Here is a 20282-nt window from a genome sequence, read left to right on the forward strand (position 1 = left end):
TTTTTTCCTTTTAAACGTGACTGAACATACAATGGAGAACATTAATTTTGTTTTGTTTTGAACTAGAACTGTGGGTTTTATTTTCCTCTCTTGATTAAAGCTATCTCAGATTTCACGTGGAAGGCCCAGACTAACGATGAGCCAAGACAGGTGGTGGTCTGCTGGCCTAAGCCCGGCCCCTCGGCCCCAAACCGACCCCTCCTTATTGGAGCCCAGAGTCTGGGGATCGTGGCTTCATGCCCGGGAGAAAACGTCTGTTGTCCTTTCTCCAGCACAGAAGGCCCTGGGGTGGGGTCGGGGGCTCAGTCCACTCAATGGGCCAAGAGCCTTCTCTGTCCCTCCCACGTGCCTCCTAAGTAGAGGGTGCTCAGCCGAGTCCCACAAAACAGCTCTGAATTGCTTTCCCCAAACACAGTGAAATAATGCCACTCCTGCCAGGGGAGCGGAGGCCCAGAGGATGCCGGAGAGGGAGGCTCAGATCTCAGGCTCTGGGGCCCAGTCGCCGGGGACCTGGGGCGAGCTCCTCGTCCGCTCTGAGCCTTGGCAGGATGCAGAGAGGCACCTGCACCCACACTGCTGGGCCTCCTGCGCAGGACCCCAGACCTGGCACACGGCAGGGACCTCGTCCCAGGTTCTGGTGTGAGGATTAACCAGGATCACCAACGTCTCTCTACCCAACCATGTTTACTGAGGTCCTGCCATGTGCCAGGCACTGCTGGAGCTGCTGGAAAAGATGACGGGGACAGCTCTGTCCTTCGCTTTTCCCAGGGAGCTGATACTCGTCATAGAGGAGGCAGAGAATGAGCGTGAATAAATCATTTCACACAATGATCAGCAAGCACTTTAAAGAATATAAAACAGAGGGATGGGATAGCCGGAAGGACAGAAAGGAAAGGGAGGCTGCTTTTTTGGGATGCTGATGGTGGGCCTCCCTGAGGAGGTGACATTTGGTCTGAGACTTGAATGAAAAGAATGAGCCAAGCTTCTGAAGATGTTAGGCAGCAGCAATGGCACATGCAAAGGCCCTGAGGCAGGAAACAGCTTGGTGTGATCAAGAAATAGAAGCAAAGCCAGTGCAGCCGTGGTGTGGGGAGGTGTGGCTGGGCCTCGTGAGTGAGGAATCAGGATTTTATTCTGAGTGCACTGGAAGCCCCTGGAGAGTTTTAAGCAGGGCAGGGCAGTAGCGTGAACTGAAGGCACATAATAGAGAGAGCGGGGTTTACCTCCACTGGTTTTATTCTCTTGCACACATTCTTTGGAAGGCACTTCAGTTCCTTTCTTTAGAATCATAATCCCCTTGGTTGACTTTAATAACCAGCAAGAACATTTTTCAGGCTGTTTAATTTTATTAAAAGATTCAAATTTGATGGTTAACGATGGCATGGTTGCTTCAAGCCTCAGATACAAGACTTGCTCAGCTGTGGACACGTTATTGCCACCCACCCTCATCCCCACCAGGAACCCCCAACCCCGACGCAGTCTGAGCCCATAAATAATCTAATTATTTCTTGTACTTTGGTAAATATGCCAGGAACTCTCATAGCTCTCTGAGAGCTACAGAGAATATTAACTGGGTGGGGTTTTTTTGTTTTTTGTTTTTTGTTTTTTAAAGAATGGTTACATAAGTTAGAGCAATTTCAGCAGCTGACTGAACCCCACACAATCTAACGGAGGACGAGGGCTTCCCTCTGAAAACCTCATTAGCCTTGGAGGCAAGTGTGGTTCAGGATCTGTGATAAGAGCCAGAGAGAGGTGGCGAGAGGACGGAGGGGCGCTGGGCAGCACAGAGTCCGGAGGCCCTTAGGCTCACCAGGATGCCAGTCAATTTTGCAGCGTCCGGATGAGGTCCTGGGAACACAGGCAGGGGCTCTGAATTGGCGTGGCCTGTCCCCACCTCGATGACAGCCCCTCTGAGCAGAGGAGGCCATCGGCATCCTGGCAACGGGCTGCCGCCTCCTCCAGATGTCGCCGTGTAGGCTGGTGACCCTGACCTCTCCCTAGGGTGGTCCCAAAGACAGTCAGAGGTCTCTCTCCCTCCTTGTCAGGCAGGCACAGGGAATCCTGCAGACGGAGGACGCCTGTGCAGGGCTAATTACACAGCATGCTGGTGTTACCACCATCATTAGTATTAATTACTTTCCAAAGGCTGGAAACGCGGCTTTCCTCCAAAGACCCACCCCTGGCGGCCACCCCGCGCCTGCTGGAGCCTGGTGTGGGCGAGGGGGCCGCGGGTCTCGCCCGGACGAGCCGCCTTTGCTGGCACGCCGGCCCGGCAGGGCTGGCTTACCGTGTGCGGTGTTGACAGCTTGAGGCCTGACTCGCAGAAGCACAGGCAGCTGCAGACAAATGCCAGCAGTGAAAGCTCAAGAAAGCGAGTGGCCCCCGAAGAGACGAGCCCTCTGCCAGACGGCTGAGGACGACGGAAAGCCGGAAGCAGCATCTTTAATTCATGGCTCCGGTTTGAGTTTGTATTGCTAAATTAGAATTAATAATCTTTAAATAACAACACAGACATGGCAGAGCAGTAGCGGTATCCCCAGGCGGAACTTCACCCCCGTCTCACTCAATCCCAGGGGCGCAGGGAGAGAAGGGGGTGCCACTGGGCGGGGAGGCCCGGTGCGGTCGGCTCCCGCCACTGGTCCTCAACTGCCCACCGACTCCGGGAGTGAGCGTTTAGAAACTCGCAGCAATGGCTACTGCCTCGCCACCCATGGGCAGGGCTCGGTTGCCGGCCGTAGTCTAGACTTTGCAGGCGCTGCTGAACTCAGGTGCCGAGCCCCGGGGATGCAGGCTGAGCTGGCAGCAGCTGGGCCATGTAGTGTCCATGACAGAGAAGGGGGAGAGGACTGGCCCCTCCTCACGGGTGGACGGAGGGGCCGTGCGGGGCAGTCTGCAGAGTCAGATGGATGCCCGAGGAGCCTCTGGAAGTGGACCGATTTCATAACCACTGGAGAAAGGCCAGCCCCACAACTAGGAGCAGAGAGTGAAGAGGGACCCCTTGAGGACATGGCCCCCCACCGCCCAGAGGCTTCTGCAGCAGAGGCCTGTGAGGCTGGGGCCTGGAGAAGTCTGGGGCCACCCCGTCACAGAGAACCAGGGGCACCTGGTAGGACGTGGGGCGCTTCTCGGGGGTGTCGGGACTCGACCCATCTGTGGGCCTTTGTCCGATGAAAAGCAGGCTTTGCCCGAGGGGGTCTTGCTCCATCTTGAAAAGCTCATACTCCACGTGGGGGAGTCTGATGCCCAGCGGCAGGCACCCGTTGGTGGCTGTGACATCCCGCTCGGTTCCCAGGGACCAGGCCCCGGGGCCCCCGCAGCTGCTCGGCTCGGAGAAGTTGAGCATGGCCGTGGTGACCTGGTCCATGGGCGTCACGTGGGCCCGTGTGACCTGGAAGACCAGGTCGGTGCCGCCGCGGACCTTGGCGGATGGCGTGCCCCTGGTGTAGCGGCCGGCTGCGTAGACGGTGAAGGTGGGCTGCCGGCAGGCCGGGTCGGAGAAGTGGTGGTAGTACCCTTCCCAGGAGCGGTTGTGCCCGTGGAAGGTGAAGAGCCTAGTGAGGAACAGCACGGCGGGGCGCACCTCGCAGCTGGGGCTGACCCAGCGGCCCCGCAGGCGCAGGGGCAGCGCCGGCCGCGGGGGCAGCACGGGCGGGTGGTGCTCGTCCGAGCGCGCGATGAGGACGCAGGCCGGGCAGGGGCGAGCGTGGTGCTGGCGGAAAACAAGCAGAAGAGTGGTGACAGTCGGGGGAGAGGTCGGGGTGCCGCCTGGGATGGGGTGCGGGGACCTGCCGATCGGCCACCCGCCTCCCTTCGCTCCCTGCCTCCCACCCCGACGCCCTCTGCCCTCCTTGGACCTCCCTCTTCTGGGCCTTTGCACCTGCTGCCCCCACCGCCTGCAGCACCAGGCTGGCTTCTCGTCCTCCGGGGCTCAGCTCAGAGAGGGGTCTTTGGGGGACCTTTCCAGATCCCCATACATGGTAGTCCTCAGGCCTTTCTAGCTCCCAGAGACGTGTCCTTTCCTGCTTCCTCTTCTCCCCACCAGTCCCCCTTCACTGGACTGTCAGCTCCAGGAAGCTGGGACTGCCTCTCCTTGGCTGCTCTCTCCCCAGGGCCCAGCACAGTGCCTGGCTCCCAGCAGACACATGCTGGTTGAATGATGAATGAATGAAGGGTGGATGAATGAGGGCGGGGTAAGTGAACAGAGGTGTCTTGGAATGAGGAATGCAGTGGAGGTGCCCCGTGTCTTGGGATTTGACAGAAGTTGTCTTTTCCCACACCCAGCCTGCTTGGTCCTGAAATTCGACCATTCAAGTTTATGATCTTTATCCTCACCCGTTGTTACCCTCCCCCTACTCACTCTTTGAGGTGCTTCCTAAGGGCCAGGAACTGTGCTAAGCACTTCTCATGCAACTGTCACTAGAAAGAGCTGAGGAAATTGAACCCGGGTGGGGAGGGGCGGCCTGCCCAGGTTCTCCAGCCGGGAAGAGGGAGAGACGGGGAAACCCTGCCTGTCTGACGGCCCCTCCTCCCCATTCTGTACTGAAAGCATTGCTCCCCATGGTGGTCTGCAGTCTCCACCACTGGGTGGGAAAGCACGGCTTTTTATCATCAGAAATCTCGCATGGAAGGCGTGCATCATTCCCTCCGCTCCTTTGTTAAGTGAATGTGGTGACGAGGACCAAGAGCTCTGGAATACTCCTGCCCTTGGAATCCCATTGCTTAGGTCTGTGTGAGGGAGAGACCTGAAAAGTTGCAAAGAGACAGGGCACAAAGATGTTCATTCCTGCATTATTTATAATAGGGAAAACTGGCCGCCCTCGAGTTGTCAGGTGCAATCACAACCCTCCGTCACCCCCGCTGTGAATCTGTTTTCCTCTCTCTTTGGCCTTATTTACAGTTGTTCTTGCCTTACAAATTCTCATGAGCTGTGTCTACAGTAAAACTTGTCAACAGGAAACAGATGTTAAACCAAATTGCCTGGGAGTAGTCAGTCCACATTTTGGAGTGAAAAAGCTCAGAAGAGGGCAAAAAGGAAGCAGACACAGACATCTTCTTGGTGTTTTTTTTTTTTTTAAAGGACACTGCTGCCCAGAATGGGGTCCAGAGCATCATTCTGAAAAATAAATGTCCTTGGAACAGCCACTTGTCAAAGCGAGGCTGACATGGGAACTAGCAAGCACCCCCGGGTTTTGCCATTCCAGAAACACAGGGCCTGGAGCATACCAGGACAGACAATGGAAACGGGGCATCTTGGGGGGCCCAGCTGGGAAGTCAGCTCCACTTTTTTTTTTTTCTTGCAAAAAACCAAAATATTTCCACAGATTGCTCCTGGGTGAGTTTCATGGCAAACAAGCGGCGTTTGGGAATTCTGGTTTAGAAAGAAAATGCTGGATGATTGAGAACAGGTTTTTTTTTTTTCCTTATTTTTTGGATTGCCACATTATAAGCTCTTATTATTTATTTCTGTGATGAACCTAAACTTGCCTAGATTTCCATAATATAGAAAACTATATCTTTTCGGTTGGGAGGATTTTGACCCAGAGGACTCGAAGGCAATTTGAAATGCTAGTAAATGGCTGCAGAAATGTTTGCGATGGAAAGAAGTGCGCAAGGTGGGTAGTTAGCTGGAGTGCCAGTAATTGGAATGATGGCTGATAAAAGTCTGCTCTAATTTAGGCATTTTAACCCACATTCCAACTGTTGTCACACTAATGTGTATCGTCAGAACATAATGTATTGCATCAAAATCATCCCAGGCCGCTCCTCTCCAAAACAGCTATCTTCTGCAGACAGGACATTTGGGGAAACTAGCTGGTCATTTTGGGGCAAGTGGTTTTCTGCACAGCACAAACAAATTGAGAACTAAGCTTTCAAGGGGAGAGAAGGGAGGGAAGAAGCATTCTCTTCTCTGATGCTTTTGAAGGGGATGAAAGAAGGTACCCGTCTCTACCAAAAATCTTCTAGGCATCATTCTGTAGAGATGGGGAGTCGCGTGTGTTAATAAACAAGGCCCCCAGCCAGCAGAGTTCACACTTGTGTGGACGCCAAAGTCTTACTGGTGTAAGCGCGTTACGTAAAGTTGGCAAACAGCACATAGCAGTTTCTAATTAAGCCCCAGAGGGGACACCGGGCTCACACGATTTTGGTAGAGTGTTGGCTGATTGATTAGGATTCTATATACAGGCAATGAATTTGAGGATCAAATTGGTTTTAAATTAACTTCTAAAAACGTTCATGTTTACCATCTGGTTTGGGTCGCGGGCAAGGCTTGGGCCCCGGAGAGCATAAGGTAACGACTAATTCGTTACTTGGGGGGTTATCAGCAGTGTTTGCTTCTTGGAAATTATCTTTCCTTTTTCTTCCAGGGAGGGGAGCAGTTAGGAGCAGACATTGAATTTAATGTCTGTACATCTGGCTCTGCTCGTCTGTGCACACACTCCTGTGTGTTCTGCTTCACGCCCACCCTGCAGGTGGCACTGGCCACGCCAGCTGCAGGCAGCAGGAGAGCAGGGCTGGGTGGCCCCAGAGCCCCGCCTGTGGAGGCGTGAAGCTGCCCTCCTCCGCGCCCCCTGGAGGGGGCCATCCTCTCTGCACTCAGAGCAGCTTGCCGGCCTAATGAGGTGCTGGGTGCCGGCACTCACCCCTCCGCCAGTGCCTTCTCCTCCAAGTGGGATTAACACAGCCCAGAACATTGGCTGCAAAAAGCGAGTAATTTCAAGGTCACGAAAAGAACTGACTGATTTTTCTGATTATGAGAACTTTCTGCTGTGCTTTGTCTCTGCTCCTCAGCTCCTGAGTTGGGAGGAGGGGGGTAGAGGGAGGAGCGGAGGGGCAGACAGGCTCATCCTCAGTGGCCCCCGCCCCCCGTGCTTTGACAGGCGGCTGCTCCCGGGGGTGAGAATTCATCTGGTTTAATTCCTTGAGTGTCTGGTACACAGTACGCACTCAATACATGCTGAATGATGCGAGGGTTGCCTCAGGGCTCAAAGAGCACTTGACAAGGACGCCTGAACTCAACCATCCATCCACTCGTCCATCCACCCATCCATCCATCCATTCTCACGTTACAAAAATACCCCTTGGGTGCCTGTTGCGGACATTCTTAATCTGGAGTCCTAACCTCGACTTCATTTTCACTAACCTCTAACTAATAAAAGTTAAAGTTTCTTCTAATTGTAAATGTAGGCAACAAACCCCTCTCGCTTCCAGAACCTCTGACTTTGAGGCCTATCTCTTATTAACGAGGGGTCTCGAGGGTCACCAGCCGCACTGGAGAGGTCACAGGCTCCCCTCGTGCTGCCAGGCTCTGCACTGTGTGCCAGGAGCTTGCGATACAAATGAAGTCCTTCCCGTCTGTGTGCTCGTCAGGCGAGACAGGGCTGCTAGGTCCTCCCCAAATCGGGACAGTACGTGTGTGATGGTTTAATTTACAATCTAGGTTCACTGGCTCAAGAGAAGTTCACTTCGGGGTGTGTGTTGGGGGGGCGCACCTCAAAGAGAGGGCAGCTCCCGTTAGACTGCAGCCTCCTGCCCAGACGGCGGTCCCTGGACCACCTGGGAGCTTGTTAGAAATGCGGAATCCCAGACCCTGGAGCCTGACTGCATTCTAAGAAGATGCCCGGCTGATGCTGTCGTGAGAACAGGCAGAGTCTGAGAGGGCGCTCTACCGACATTAGTGTGAAGGGGCCGGCTCCATGCCTCCGGGCCCACGTGGACAAGGAGGTCTATGCCCCACACGGAGCTTTTGAGGGTGGCCTTCTGAGGGCCTTGTGGATGCTCAGCAGAGCCCTGGAGGAAGGCTGCTTCTCCCGAGTTCATTCGCCAACATTTACAGGCCTCCACTGTGTGCCAGACCCCGAGCTACGGTGGGGACACAGAGGGCACAGGAGGGAGAAGGAGGCAGTAAACAAGCAAACGGATAGTGCAGCCCAGGGTATGCAGAGTGCTGGGGAATGTGCCCAGCACGGGTTGGACGGGACATTGGAGCTCAGAACTGAGGGAGGGGAACCTGCCCAAGCCCACATGCCCATCAGGGGTAGAAAGGGACCCCTCAGGTCCCACGCGGAGGACGTCAGGAGGGTCAGACGTGGGCAGGCTGAACAGTGGTTCCTTCTGGAAAAAGCCAGCCCTGCAAAGACCTGAGAAAAGATGTCTCAAGCAGAGGGAACAGCATGTGCAAATGTCCTGAGGCAAGCAGACCAGACAGAGTGAGGGAGCAGAGAGGGCCCTAGGCAGAGACCAGATCATACAGGGCCTGCTGGGCCGGGGCTCAGAGCTCAGAGCTCAGAGCTCCCCCCGCCCCACCCCCCACGCCCAGGGCCCTAGACTCACCAGGGCGCTCTGCAGCGGGCGCTGGTAGCCAGTGGGCCGGTAGTGCCGCCTCTCCGCCCGGTCGGTGTGGATGTCCCCCAGGTACAGCTCCTCCACGAGCTGGGGCCCGGCCCGGGGCTGCGGCTGCAGGCGGCGCTGCACGCGGACCAGGCTGAGCTCGTGCATGGTGAAGCCCAGCGCGGCCGTGCAGTCCCGGCCGGCCCGCGCGCTCAGCAGCTCGTACAGGGCCCCGGGCAGCCAGGCCCGCGCGGGGGGCAGCTGCCGCGCGCAGGCCCGGCCGGCCCGGCTGCGGTCGAGACGCCCGGTGACGCGGAGCAGGGCGCGGCGGCTGTGGAAGACGACGCCCACCTTGTGCAGCCGGTAGTCGGCCTCGGTGGCGCCTCGGGTGACCCAGGAGGCCCGGCGCAGGCGCAGGCTGCCCTTGATGAGCAGGGAGAGGGCGGGCTGGCGGCACGACGGGTCCCAGTAGTAGAACTGGTAGGCGCGGAAGAGGCGCGTGGCCGAGAAGGTGTAGAAGCGCGTGAGGAACTCCGGGCCCGGGCGCACCTCGCAGCTGCCGGGGAGGGAGAGCCGCGTCGGGCCGAGCACGGGGCCCCTCCCTCCGGCTGGGCCCCTACAGCCTCGGTTTCCCTGACTGCTCTCTGCCCCCGCTTTGGGCGGCGGGCCTTCCACTGGGTGCCTTGTGGCCTCAACGCAACCTTCTGGTTCTCCTTCCACTCCATCCCCATCGCCTCCTGCAGTTGCCATCCTCCCCCGGGCCGTGGGTCCCTGCGGGTCCCGTGGATCCCGGCTGGCCTGAGAAGCACGCTAGCTTGGCGGCCACAGGACCTGAGTTCAAATCTCATGTCTGTCCCCCAGGAATGGGAGCCTGCATCCCGCCCAGCTCCTCACTCTGGGGCGTGGGGTGTCACACCAGCAGGCACGGTCCGGCGCAGCGGCCGCGGGAGGGGCTGCCCTGTGCCACCGAGGAGCCCTGAGCCGGGGCCCCGCGGGGCAGGCCTGCGCACCCAGCGGGCCACCCTGGTCTCCATGAGTGAGTGCGGATGCTGGGCGCTTACGTTCTGTCCTCCCTCGCCGGCTGACCTGCCTGACCACGCTTCATCCATGCCTGCGACAGGCTTGTCCTCTAAACCAGGGGACGGCAACCTTTTTCCATGAAGGGCTAGATAATAAATATTTTTGTTTGGGGGCCAGGTGGTCTCTGTTGCAACTACTCAGGGGTGTGGTTCTAGAGCTAACGCTGCCAGAGACCATGTATAAACGGAGGGCATGGCCGTGTGCCCCTAAAACTTTATTTACAAAGCCAGGTGGCCCCCCCGGGCCTATCCTGCTGGTGAGCAAAGCAAGTATAGGGTGGGACTAGGGGCAAAGGGGAGCGAAATGACTCCTAGACCCACAGTCACACCCTGGGCTGGGGGCAGGGGAGCCTCTGGGAGCCTCCACATCAGGGCTCAGATGGGGGGCATGGTAGATGAGTTGGGGGGGCCGGGAGAGCCGGCAAGTCCCCATTCACAATGTTAGTGTAGCCAGGGACCACCTGAATGGCCATTTTCTGGCTATTTTTTATACCAGGGCTGCTGGAGCAGAGGAAACATGTTCTCACCCAGGGCGAAAACAATTCCCTTTTCTTTTCTTTCCATCTTTCTGATTGCGTTAAGGAGACAGTCTCCATTGGAGCTAAGTGTCTTTAACGCCAACCCCCGTCCCTCCCAGAGAGAACAGACTCGGGGCCCTAGGCAGCCAGCAAATCTGGCGAGAATTTAATTATGCTGTTTGTTTTCATTGACTTGCTCTCTACAGTTACCTCCTATTTATGGAGGCGGCTCTGCTCTCCATATCCAGGGTGATATTATGCTTCCTTTAAAAATAATTAGTGTACACTGTAAATGTGTGCAGTTTACTATATACCAATTATACCTCAATAAAGCTGTACAAATAAATGATTATATTTAAGAAAACAAAAGCAAGTTGGTTTAAAGAAAAATCGTAAGGAGATACCAATTTCGGTGGTAGTTAAAAATGGAGAGGGGGGACTCACGCTGGAGGGTGGGCCACAGCCCCTCCTCACCGAGTCTCAGACAAGGCCAGGGAGGGGGAGATGTGCCTGAGGGGACGCGGCAGGTCACACTGGACATCTTAGTGGTTCCCAGACTCTGGGTCCTTCCCTGCACTACTCCCAGGAAACAGCAGAGCCTGTCTGGAGAGCACAAAGGGGAACTTTCTAGGAAGAAAGTTCTAGAAGTTTCCAGAAGAACTGTTCTGGAATGCTGTTATCTTGGGGCAGGAGCAGCCTGCAATCCAATCCCCACAGTCCCCATGCCCCAGTTCTGTCTCCAAGTGACCCCGGCCAGTGGGACCTGGATCCCACCTGGACTGTGGCGTCGGGGCAGCGCAGACCCTGGGAATGCATCCACAGTGACTGTGCAGAGTTCAGGTCCCCTCCCTCCACCCAGAGTGCTCGCAGATGCTTGGCAGTCAGGTTTCTCTCTGCCCTCAGGAGGCACATGGAGGACACGGAGAGTCAGCCTCTGACCCCAGGATGGGACTGGCCTGAAAGGGATGGCGGGGGAGGAAGCCACGTGCTAGGGGTGGAGGAGGCCACTGCCTGCCTTCTTCCCCAGCCTTACTCTGGGAACGAGGACTCAGCTGGCTGCTGTAGAGTTTGTGCCCCACAAGTGAGGGCAGAGCATAAAGCCCACTGCCCCGGAGCAGCAACAGGGCCTCTGAAATGTCAGGCTAGCCTGTCAGGTTAGAAAGAGAATTAGATGTGAAACAGGACACCTGGGTCCTCTCTGGCCTGCCATATCCTGCCTCAGGCCCTTTGCACCAGCTGCTTCCTCTACCTAGCTCTTCCCCTGCCTCTCTGGATGGCTGACTCCTCTTCTTTCAGCTCTCAGCTGAATGTAACCACCTCTGAGAAGCCTTCCCTGACCACTCTCAAAAGACCCCTCTCAGTCACTCGCTTTCCCATCCTCGGTTTTATTTCCTCCACTGCAGAGCTTAGCACCATCTCAAGTTTACATTACTTATTTCTATGTTCACACGTTTAGTGCTTGTCTCCAGTGTGCACCCCCGTATCCAGCTCATGGTAGGTACTCAATAAGTTCTTGTATTGTAGGCGCTGAATATGTTGAACAAATGGATTTCATCTGTTTGCTGTGTGTGGCAGGGTGTGATGCCCACACGGGCCGTGCTGCCCAGGCTCGCTCTGTGGGGTGGGGAGGCGAGCAAAACCACGTGCTTGGCAGGCAGCAGGCCTCTTGGACAATTGGATGAATTGTGCCCATTTCACAGATGTGGGCACTGAGGCTCAGAGAGGGTGAAGGCTCCCAACCCCAGGGGTGTGGTCAAGGTAACCAGGGGTCTTACCCAGTGGAGACCCAGGGCCCTTCAAGGCGTGGGGGCAGTAGCGCAGTGTGGGGCAGGGGCTGCTGGCAGGATGGTTCCCAGGGCAGGTGGCCACCCCTTGCCATCCCAGCCACCTCTGCGGTGCGGGCTGCAAAGCAAACAGACCTGGTTAGTGATCCTGGCACACGCCTGACACTCCACCTGCCGGCCCGCCCAGCCCACCCCGGGCCACTGCCCAGGAGGCAGCAGAGAGCCAGGCAGAGGTCTGTCCCCACCTCCACCTCCACCTCGGTCCCTCGCCAGGGCACCCAGGCCCCCCCAGAGACAGTGATGGGCTCCCCACCTCGGGGCGCCTAGAATCAGCCTCCAGACTCATCTCCTCCCGGATTCCCAGATGTACGTATCGTATGATTCCCACGGATTTCAAGGCTCCTCCAGGCAGAGGATGCCAGATTCCCAGGCAGGAAGCCTCCAAGAATTACTGTGCCGAGCCAGACTCCTGGAAGGCTGGCCCTTTGCAGACTTGCCTGCCGTGTCCGACCACCACCGGGCGGGAGCTGAGGGCCCCGGTGCTCCCAGCCCAGGAGCACTAGAGACTCAGACGGAGGAGATGGGGGCAGGGCTTCCACCCCACTCCACTGAGGAGTCTGGGTTCTGCTTGACCTGCCACATGGAGCAGGCCAGACCTGCGCCTGCCCCTCGAGGCCACTTACTTCACGGTCCCTCCTCGGTGCCAGGCCCTTGTGTTGTCCATCTGCACATCCGTGGGACCCCGGCCGGCACCTGGCACATAGCGGGTGCTCACTAAGTGTGTGGTGGGTGTCCAGGCTGAGGCACGAGGCCAACAGTGGGGCCGGGAGAGGAATCGGAGGCCTCAGGGAGGATGCCTGTGAGCAGCAGGGCAGGGCCCAGGGCCCCAGGCCCTCCTGAGTGACCCCAGATGTGCTCATCTTGTGGAGACAAGCCAGGCCCGGCCATGGGACTGTTCAGACAGAATCTCTTCTAGGGGCTGCTCAGAGGCGAGAGGACCAGGGCTTCAGCTGCGAAAGAGCAGCAATTCCCCCAGAAACCGTCATCTCCACTCAGAGGGTCGGGCTTGATGCAGCCCAGATGGCGAGATGTTGTGGGAAGCTTGGCAGCGAGCAGCATCCAAATATTACAGCAACGAGCTATGCTCAGGGGGCGGTCGGCCTCGACCCGCTGGCCCAGCTCCTGCAACAGGGCTTTCCAAAGGCACTCCTTCCCACCTAGCCTGTGGCCGAAGTGGGTCAGGGGGCGCCAGGGGCCTGCTGGAGATGTTGGCCAGCACAGAGGGACAGGCCCTGGGGGTCCAGGAGGCCCCAGGAAGGCTTTCGGGCTGAGTGGAGGAGTGAATGAATGATATATCCTGTCCCCTCCCGCATTGGCCATTCACATCTCCCCCTCGGGTTCAGGAAAGGCAGCGGGGCCAGGGAGGGCCTGGGGAGCCTGGGGTCCCCACTGCACAGCAGGGTCTGCACCTCACACCTTCTCATGCTCCTGCAGTCAACTCCTCAGGAGACGCTGGGTGCCCTGCATTCAGGTCTGCAGGTTAATTTGCACATCACCGGTGTCCACAAAACCTGTGGGGAAGTGTTGATTTGGAGGATGGATGGAAGGAAAGAGAGGAAAAGGACCACAAGAGGTCGACGTGATTTGCCCGTTCAGAAAACCAAGCTTCCATCTCAGAGCGAAATCGCGAGCGGCTGGAAAATGATAATGGCATCGTTTGCACACAGTTTGGCTCCTGGAGGAAACGTTTCCTGTTCCAAGGAAAACAAGCCTGTCCCCTGTGCTCTCTCTGAAGGCACCAAGAGGAGACGGCTGGCCACGTTGTGTTTCGTCACAAATCCTCAGGTAGTGTGTTTCCGCTACCTGTGTTTTGGTTTGCCTTGTTTTTCGGTGCGAAATTAGGATTTAATTGAGTCAGGAGACTTGGAGACACGGTGGAATCTCACTGGATTCAGAACATGCACACACTAAGCACAGAACATAAAACACAACGGGAGACCTCTGTGAACACACCGGAGCGGAGGTCACGTCGCCTCTCAGCCATTGGTGAAACTTCAACTTCAAGGCAGCAAAAATTAAATTAACCAGTTATAAATGGATACAGGAAGTCTTTTTCAGTTGCAGCTTTTGAGGGAGCTTTTTCAGTTTCTTTTCTCCTCCTCCCTTTTTTCTTCCCTAGAAAAGTCTTAACTAAAGGAGTAACGACTGAAAGCAGATGCTGCTGGGGCCCGAGCCGCAGGACTTTGCACAGGGACCTGACAGACTGAGTTAAGGGCATGGGCCAAATGGATTTTTATCAACCACGGACTTTTAATTAACAGCGGTGTCCACGTACCGCCATCCATTATTTCCTGTTTACCCACTAATTAAAAATTGTGCTGCTTTTGCACTCATGAGAGCAAGGACTTTTGAAATTAGAAACCATCGTTCAAATTACCTGCAGAATTAAATCCAGAGCGCCCAACTGCCCAGACAAGGCTTTAAGACGGGTTCAGAATATGATCTGCCCCAGCCTGGTGTGTTACGTGGGTCAGAATGCCAGGAACGGGCCACACGGCAGACACCATATAGAACCTGCCTGGGGCCTTAAGGGTGGAAGGACATCTGCCAGGCCTCTCCTGAGCGTGGGCACTTGGCTGAGATTGTCTAGAGAGCAGCTGCTCTGTCTCCATCATGGCCGTGAGGCCTCCCTGCGAGCCTAGGGGAGGCAGCCCGTTGGCCCCTGAAGGAGTGCTGCCACATGCTGGCCATTCCTATAGACCGACAGGAGCAATCTGCAAACCTGCCATGACGTAGGTTCTCTCAACAGCCCCATTTTGCAGATGAGGAAACCGAGGCTCAGAGGGGTGCAGAGGCTTGGCCAATGTCATTTTACCCCAGGCAGACGCTGCTTATCCAATTAAAAAGTAAATTTTGCTGAAATATACCTAACAAAAAATTCACCGTTTTAACCATTTGAAAGTATATGAGTAAAATTCAGTGGCATTTAGGACATTCACCATGCTGTGCACCCATCACTACTCTCTAATTCCGGAACATTTTCATCACCCCTAAAAGGAAAGCCCATAGCACAAGCTGTCACTCTCCATTCCGCCCTCCTCCTACAGCCTGGCACCCACTAATCTGCTCTGTCTCTAGGGATTTGCCTATTCTGGATATTTCACATAAATGGAATAAAAAAATATGCGCCCTTTTCTTATCTACTCTTCACAACACTTCTACTAGGTGACCTGTTTATCCTCATTTTACAGATGAAAATGGAGGCTTAGAGAAGTTTCACACCCAGGTCCACGACCCTTGTTTTCCTCACGAAAAGCACAGGCGTGAATGCAGAGGGGAGGGGAGTGGAGGAAGACGCGGGGTTTGTAGCTGGAGCAGATGGCGGAATATCCGGTCTTCAGACACCTTCCTTTTGGGGACGAAAAGCACCAGAAAAGCACCGGGTTTTCCTCTCCTAATTGGCTTGTTCCGAGGTTCTGGGAGGTGTGCCAGGTGATTTTAGGTGCAACGGTGAGCATTTCTTACGCCAATGATTATGCATTGATGGTAGAGGGTGTTGAAAAGCTTGAAAAGCTGCCTCAGTTACTGTAGCAAATTTGTGTTTTCACAGGTCACAGTGCCGAGAACGAGACTGAGTTTTAAAGGGGGGTTGGTCTGAACTTGATTTTAAAATATTAAGCAATACCTTAAGTAAAGAACATTTCGTAAGGAAATGTATAAGGGACTCGCGGGCGTGGTAAATAGCCCGAGGAGGGTGCGCAGAAAGAAAAGGGAGAGACTGAGGTCACCCGTCAATTCACTCACGTCCGGAATGCAGAGGCAGGGAGGCTGCATGTCCTGGGGCTGCCACGACGAGGCACCACCAACCCGGAGACTTACAACAACAGGACTCCATTCTCTCACAGTCTGGAGACCAGAAGGCTGAAATCAAGGCTCTGTCGAGGCTCGAGGGGAGGGTCCCTCCTGCCTCTTCTGGCTTCTGGGGGCTCCAGGCGTTCCTTGGCTGGTAGATGCCTCACTCCCGCCCCTGCCTCTGTCTTCACACGGCCGTCTTCTCTTTGCTTCTGCATCTCTGTATCCAAATGTCCCTCTCCCTTCTCTTGTAAAGACACCAGTCACTGGATGAGGGTCCACCCCATTCCAATATGACCTCGTCTCAACTTGATTACATCTGCAAAGACCTGATTTCCAAATAAGGTCCCAGTCACATGTACCAGACGTTAGGGTTTAAACATCTTTTTGAGGACACGATTCAACTCACAGCAGATACCAGGGGCCATCCAAAGTCCGGGTCCTCCAGCAGCCTAAGCTTTGTTCCTTCATCCCTTCACCCCCACACAAACACTGAATGCCTGTTATGTGCCTTTATAAGCCTGCACGTGATGGCCAGAGTTTCTGTTCTCTTGGAGAGGCTGGCATTCATCAAATAGCCCCACGACGGATTATGATTTCAAAGCATCATAAGTGTCTCAAGGGAAATTTACATGATAGCCAAAAACTTCCTATGGCTTCCCAGTGCACTTGGAGTAACACCCACACATTTCCTTAAGATCTACGAGGCCCTTCAAAACTGGCCGTCTTCCCATCCTTCCAGCATCATCCATCAGATCCCACTGTACTCTCTATTGTGTGTTCCTAGGGACCAACAGGCAAACCCTTTCCGGCCTCCGGGCCCTCGCACGTGTGGTTCCTCAGCTAGAGCGCCGCTCTTCCCCCTGCTTTGTGCTGGGCTTTCGATCTGCATCGAAGTCTCAGCATAAACGGCATTTCCCGGCAGGCTGACATCGAACGTTCCATTCTGCTGAGTCTCCCGTGGAGCACTCATCACGTCTGGCGATTATTTACCTGCTTTCTGTTTTTTATTTCTGTTTACTTTTTGACTTTTCAATTTGAAACAACTTCAGACTTAAAAAATGTTGCCAAAGCAGTAGAAAGAGTTCTAGAATACCCTTCATCCAGTTTCCCCAGAGGTTAACCTTGCAGAGAGGTAGTACAAGGATCAAAGCTAGGAAATTAACATTGATACAATGTTATTAACTAATCTGCCACCTTTATGCAAGTTTCACCAATTATCCCTTTGATGTCTCCTTTCTGGTACAGGACCCGATCCAGACAGCACATCACATTTAGCTGTCACATCTCCTTAGTCTCCTTTAAATGACGACACTTTTTTGGTCCCTGTCTTTCATGACCTTGACACTTTTGAAGAGTACCAGCCAGTTATTTTGTAGTGTGTTCCTCAATTTTGGATTGTTTGATGTTTCCTCATGATTAAATTCAGTTTCGGTAAGAATACCATAGCAGCGACGTTGTGTCCTTCTCAGTGCATCATGTCAGGGGGCACACGATGTCAATTTGTCCCAAGACTGGTGATGTTAACTTTGATCTCTTGTTTAAGGAGTTGTCTGCCAGGTAACTCCACTGTTGAATTACTACTTTTCTCTTTGTAATTAATAATTAGCTTATGGGGATATACTTACAGATACGGCAAATATCTTGTTTTTCATTATAATTTCCCCCTCACTAGTTTTAGCATCTTTTGATGACCATTGACAATTCTTGCCTACAGCAGTTATTACTGTGGTGTTTTCCAAATGGTCATTCTCTAGTTCATCATTCTTTCTGAATTTATTGTGAATTGTGCTATAAGGAAGCACTGTCCCTTCTCTCCATTTATCTCTTTATTCAACTGTTATTTGTGTTAGTATGAACTCAGGGATATTTATTTTATAGGTTATAATCCATAGCTATCATTATTTTCTTGCTCAAATTGTCCCTGATTTGACCATTGGGAGCTCCTTCAACTTAGCTCTTGTCTCTTTTCTACATGCCCTTGTCATTTTTTTTTTTTTTGAGCACTTCCTCATTTTCTGGCACCAGAAGACCTTCCAGGCTCATTTTGTATTTTCCTTACCCCAGCCCTGGAATCAGCCATTTCTCCAAGGAGTCCTGGTTCCTTTTATTTGAAAATGGTGTTTAGAAACCAAGATGTAGGGCCTAGGTGTGCTCATTGCAGCTGAGGTGTCACTCTATGCTCCTCAACATTTTCCTTCCTTCCTTCCTCCTTCTTTCCTTCCTCCTTCCTTTCTTCCTCCCTTCTCTCCTCCCCTCTCTCTCCCTTCTTTCTTTCTTCCCTTCCTTCTTTCCTTCCTTTGCTCCCTCCCTCCCTTTCTCCCTTCCTTCCTCTCACTGTCTCCCCCACTAGTCTGCCAGCTGCATGAGGACAGGTCCTTATCTCTCTTGCTCACTGCTGATTCCCAGCACCCAGCAATGCCTGATGCTCAGTATCTGTTGTGTTAAGACACAGACAGCACTCAGAACAGTGCCTTCACCAAGTGCTCAATAAATGCTAGTCTTAATTACTTTAGTTGAATGAATGAATGAATGACCTGTGCTCCAAAGACCAATGCATGTGAGGTCCTTGTTGATACTTCTCCCACTCCTCAGGACTTAGCTCCTAAAAGTCAGCTGATGATTTCCATCCTGTGTATGGCTATTAGTGCCAGACTTGAAATGGAAGAGGAGAAAGAGAAGGCTGGGGTTGGGATAGTAAGAATCTGGCTGAGGGTGAAAGGATAGTCAGTAAGGGAGTCCCTAGCAGGCTGGGGGCCCAGGCTGATCCAAGCAGGCAGAGAGCAAAGAGAAGTAGGTGATGGGAGATTTAAGCATGAGCCTCAAATCCTGCAGAGAGCTTCGAGGACAGGCTGGATCCAGCATAAGAAGCTGATGCCAGGTGCTTTGCCTTAGAGCCTGTGTTGACCCTTGGAACTGCCCCAGCTAAACCAGGACCCCGATGTGGTTCCACACCCTGGGGAAGGCTCTGCCCAGCTCCATGGCACTGTTCAACAGAAAAAGAACGGGAGCCACAAATGGAAGCCACATATGTGACTTTACATTTTCTAGTAGCCACATTAAAAAGCTAAAAAGTAACAGGTGAAATTAATTTTAACAATATTCTTATCCAGCCCCAAATATTATTTCAACATGCAATAGGTATGAAAACCGTTAATGAGATATTTTATATACTTTTTCTCATACAAGTCTTTGAAATCGGGTGTGTATTTCCACTCACAGCACAACTCAGTTTTAGACCAGCCACGTTTCTGGGGCTCAGGCGCCACACGTGGCTGGTGGCTGTCGTGTTGGACGCATAGGTCTAGCTCGAGAATGCCAGTGTGTGTGCCCCGTCTTGCCGTGTCAGAGGTTTTCAAACTGGTTTCTGAAGACCACCGGTGGTTTTTTGGGGAGAGAAGGGGAGACCTTGTGTATTGGGCTCTAGTCTCCCACCCCCAGCTTTAGCCTGAGTGGCCCCTACCCTTTCCTCTGGTTTCTATACTAGGATGCTAATTAAGATTTACTTTGGAAAAAGTGTTCTCTTGCTTAAAAAAAAAGTCGGAAACCCTCTGGTTTATTTCAAAATCCTCAGCTTGAGGTAATTCACCTAGAATGTTTGCACTTGGAAGCTTATGCACATTTTAAATAAAAATCTCCACCCAAAAAATAACCTCCCTTGATTAGAGGCGGCCTCCTTTTACAAATTGAGATGTGCTGGCGTGCAGTGGTCCGCACCGGCGGCTTCGCCAACGAGCTTCAGATTCCGGCTGTTGAAATGGCAGCCGTCTCTGCGTTGCTACAGCAAAAGATGTGCTTTCCAATGAAGTCATCGCACAAAAGGCATGCAGAGTTTCCATTGAAACTCCCCCGAGAAGGTTACAGATTGGCATGCTATGACAGTACCAGCAAATCACAGAAATAGGAAGACAAACTTTGAATTCTAAGGAGTAGATGGCTGGTCTTCAGATTCCTCACATGTCCCTCATTTGGCAGTCATTGACTGTCATCATCCAGCGAAGCCGAGGGGCTCTGCATTTAAGGCCAGGGGTTGGGGTAGAGGTGGGATGGACTTTGCATTTTTGGAAAGTCAGAAATGGTGTGCTCTAGGAAAAGCACCTCGGCGCCCCACTCCCGGCAGCGTCCCAGGACACGGACACGTGCCCTCCTCTGCTTGGTGACCTCAGAGAGTTGCAAGTTGCCCTGAGGAATTCAGGAGGGACTGCGTGTCTGGAGCAGCAGATTCTGAGCTGGTGAGAAGCAGGACAGCATCAGAGTCAGACACCAGTGTGTTGAGAGGCTCCCGAAGGGACACGATTTGGTTTGTCACTGTTCCCTTAGTTCTCCCTGAAAAGTCCCAGGTCTGGCTGGACCAAGGGGTCAGTGGAAAAGGTGGGTCTTGCTTGGTGCCACCCGGAGAAGGTGATTGTTTCGTGTTTGTGTTTCCAAAATTGAAAACATTTTGTCCAGGGGAGCGGCTGGCCACGCAGACATCTCCCCACGGGCTGTGTTGAGCATTTCCTGCTAAGGGAAAAGGAACCGTACGGCTCACAGAATGGGAAAGAATGGGGTTTCGGGGAGACAGAGTCTGGCCCCCCAGGCCGGGCTCCTCAGCTAGTTTTTTTGTTTGTTTGTTTGTTTGTTTAGGAATGTTCCAGGATAAAATCTGTTCACATGAAGACTCTCCCTCGGCCCCATGATAACGCTAATTACTGCTCACTCTGGCTGGGTTTCCACCCAGA

The 20282-nt window shown here is 53.7% G+C and overlaps 1 protein-coding gene across 1 annotated transcript in view; it reads right to left on the reverse strand.

Annotated features, from left to right (window-relative positions):
* Window positions 1-20282, reverse strand: part of APCDD1L (APC down-regulated 1 like) — a 52571-nt gene continuing 32289 nt past the window's right edge. The window contains exons 2-4 of the mRNA XM_014831333.3: window positions 11701-11827; window positions 8332-8884; window positions 1-3709 (exon numbers count right to left, since the gene is read on the reverse strand). Of these exons, the coding sequence (XP_014686819.3) occupies window positions 2939-3709; window positions 8332-8884; window positions 11701-11827 (1451 nt within the window). The 3' untranslated portion in view covers window positions 1-2938. The remainder of the gene's footprint in view (window positions 3710-8331; window positions 8885-11700; window positions 11828-20282) is intronic.

The sequence above is a fragment of the Equus asinus genome, chromosome 15, assembly GCF_041296235.1.
Source record: "Equus asinus isolate D_3611 breed Donkey chromosome 15, EquAss-T2T_v2, whole genome shotgun sequence".
Lineage (NCBI taxonomy): Eukaryota > Metazoa > Chordata > Mammalia > Perissodactyla > Equidae > Equus > Equus asinus.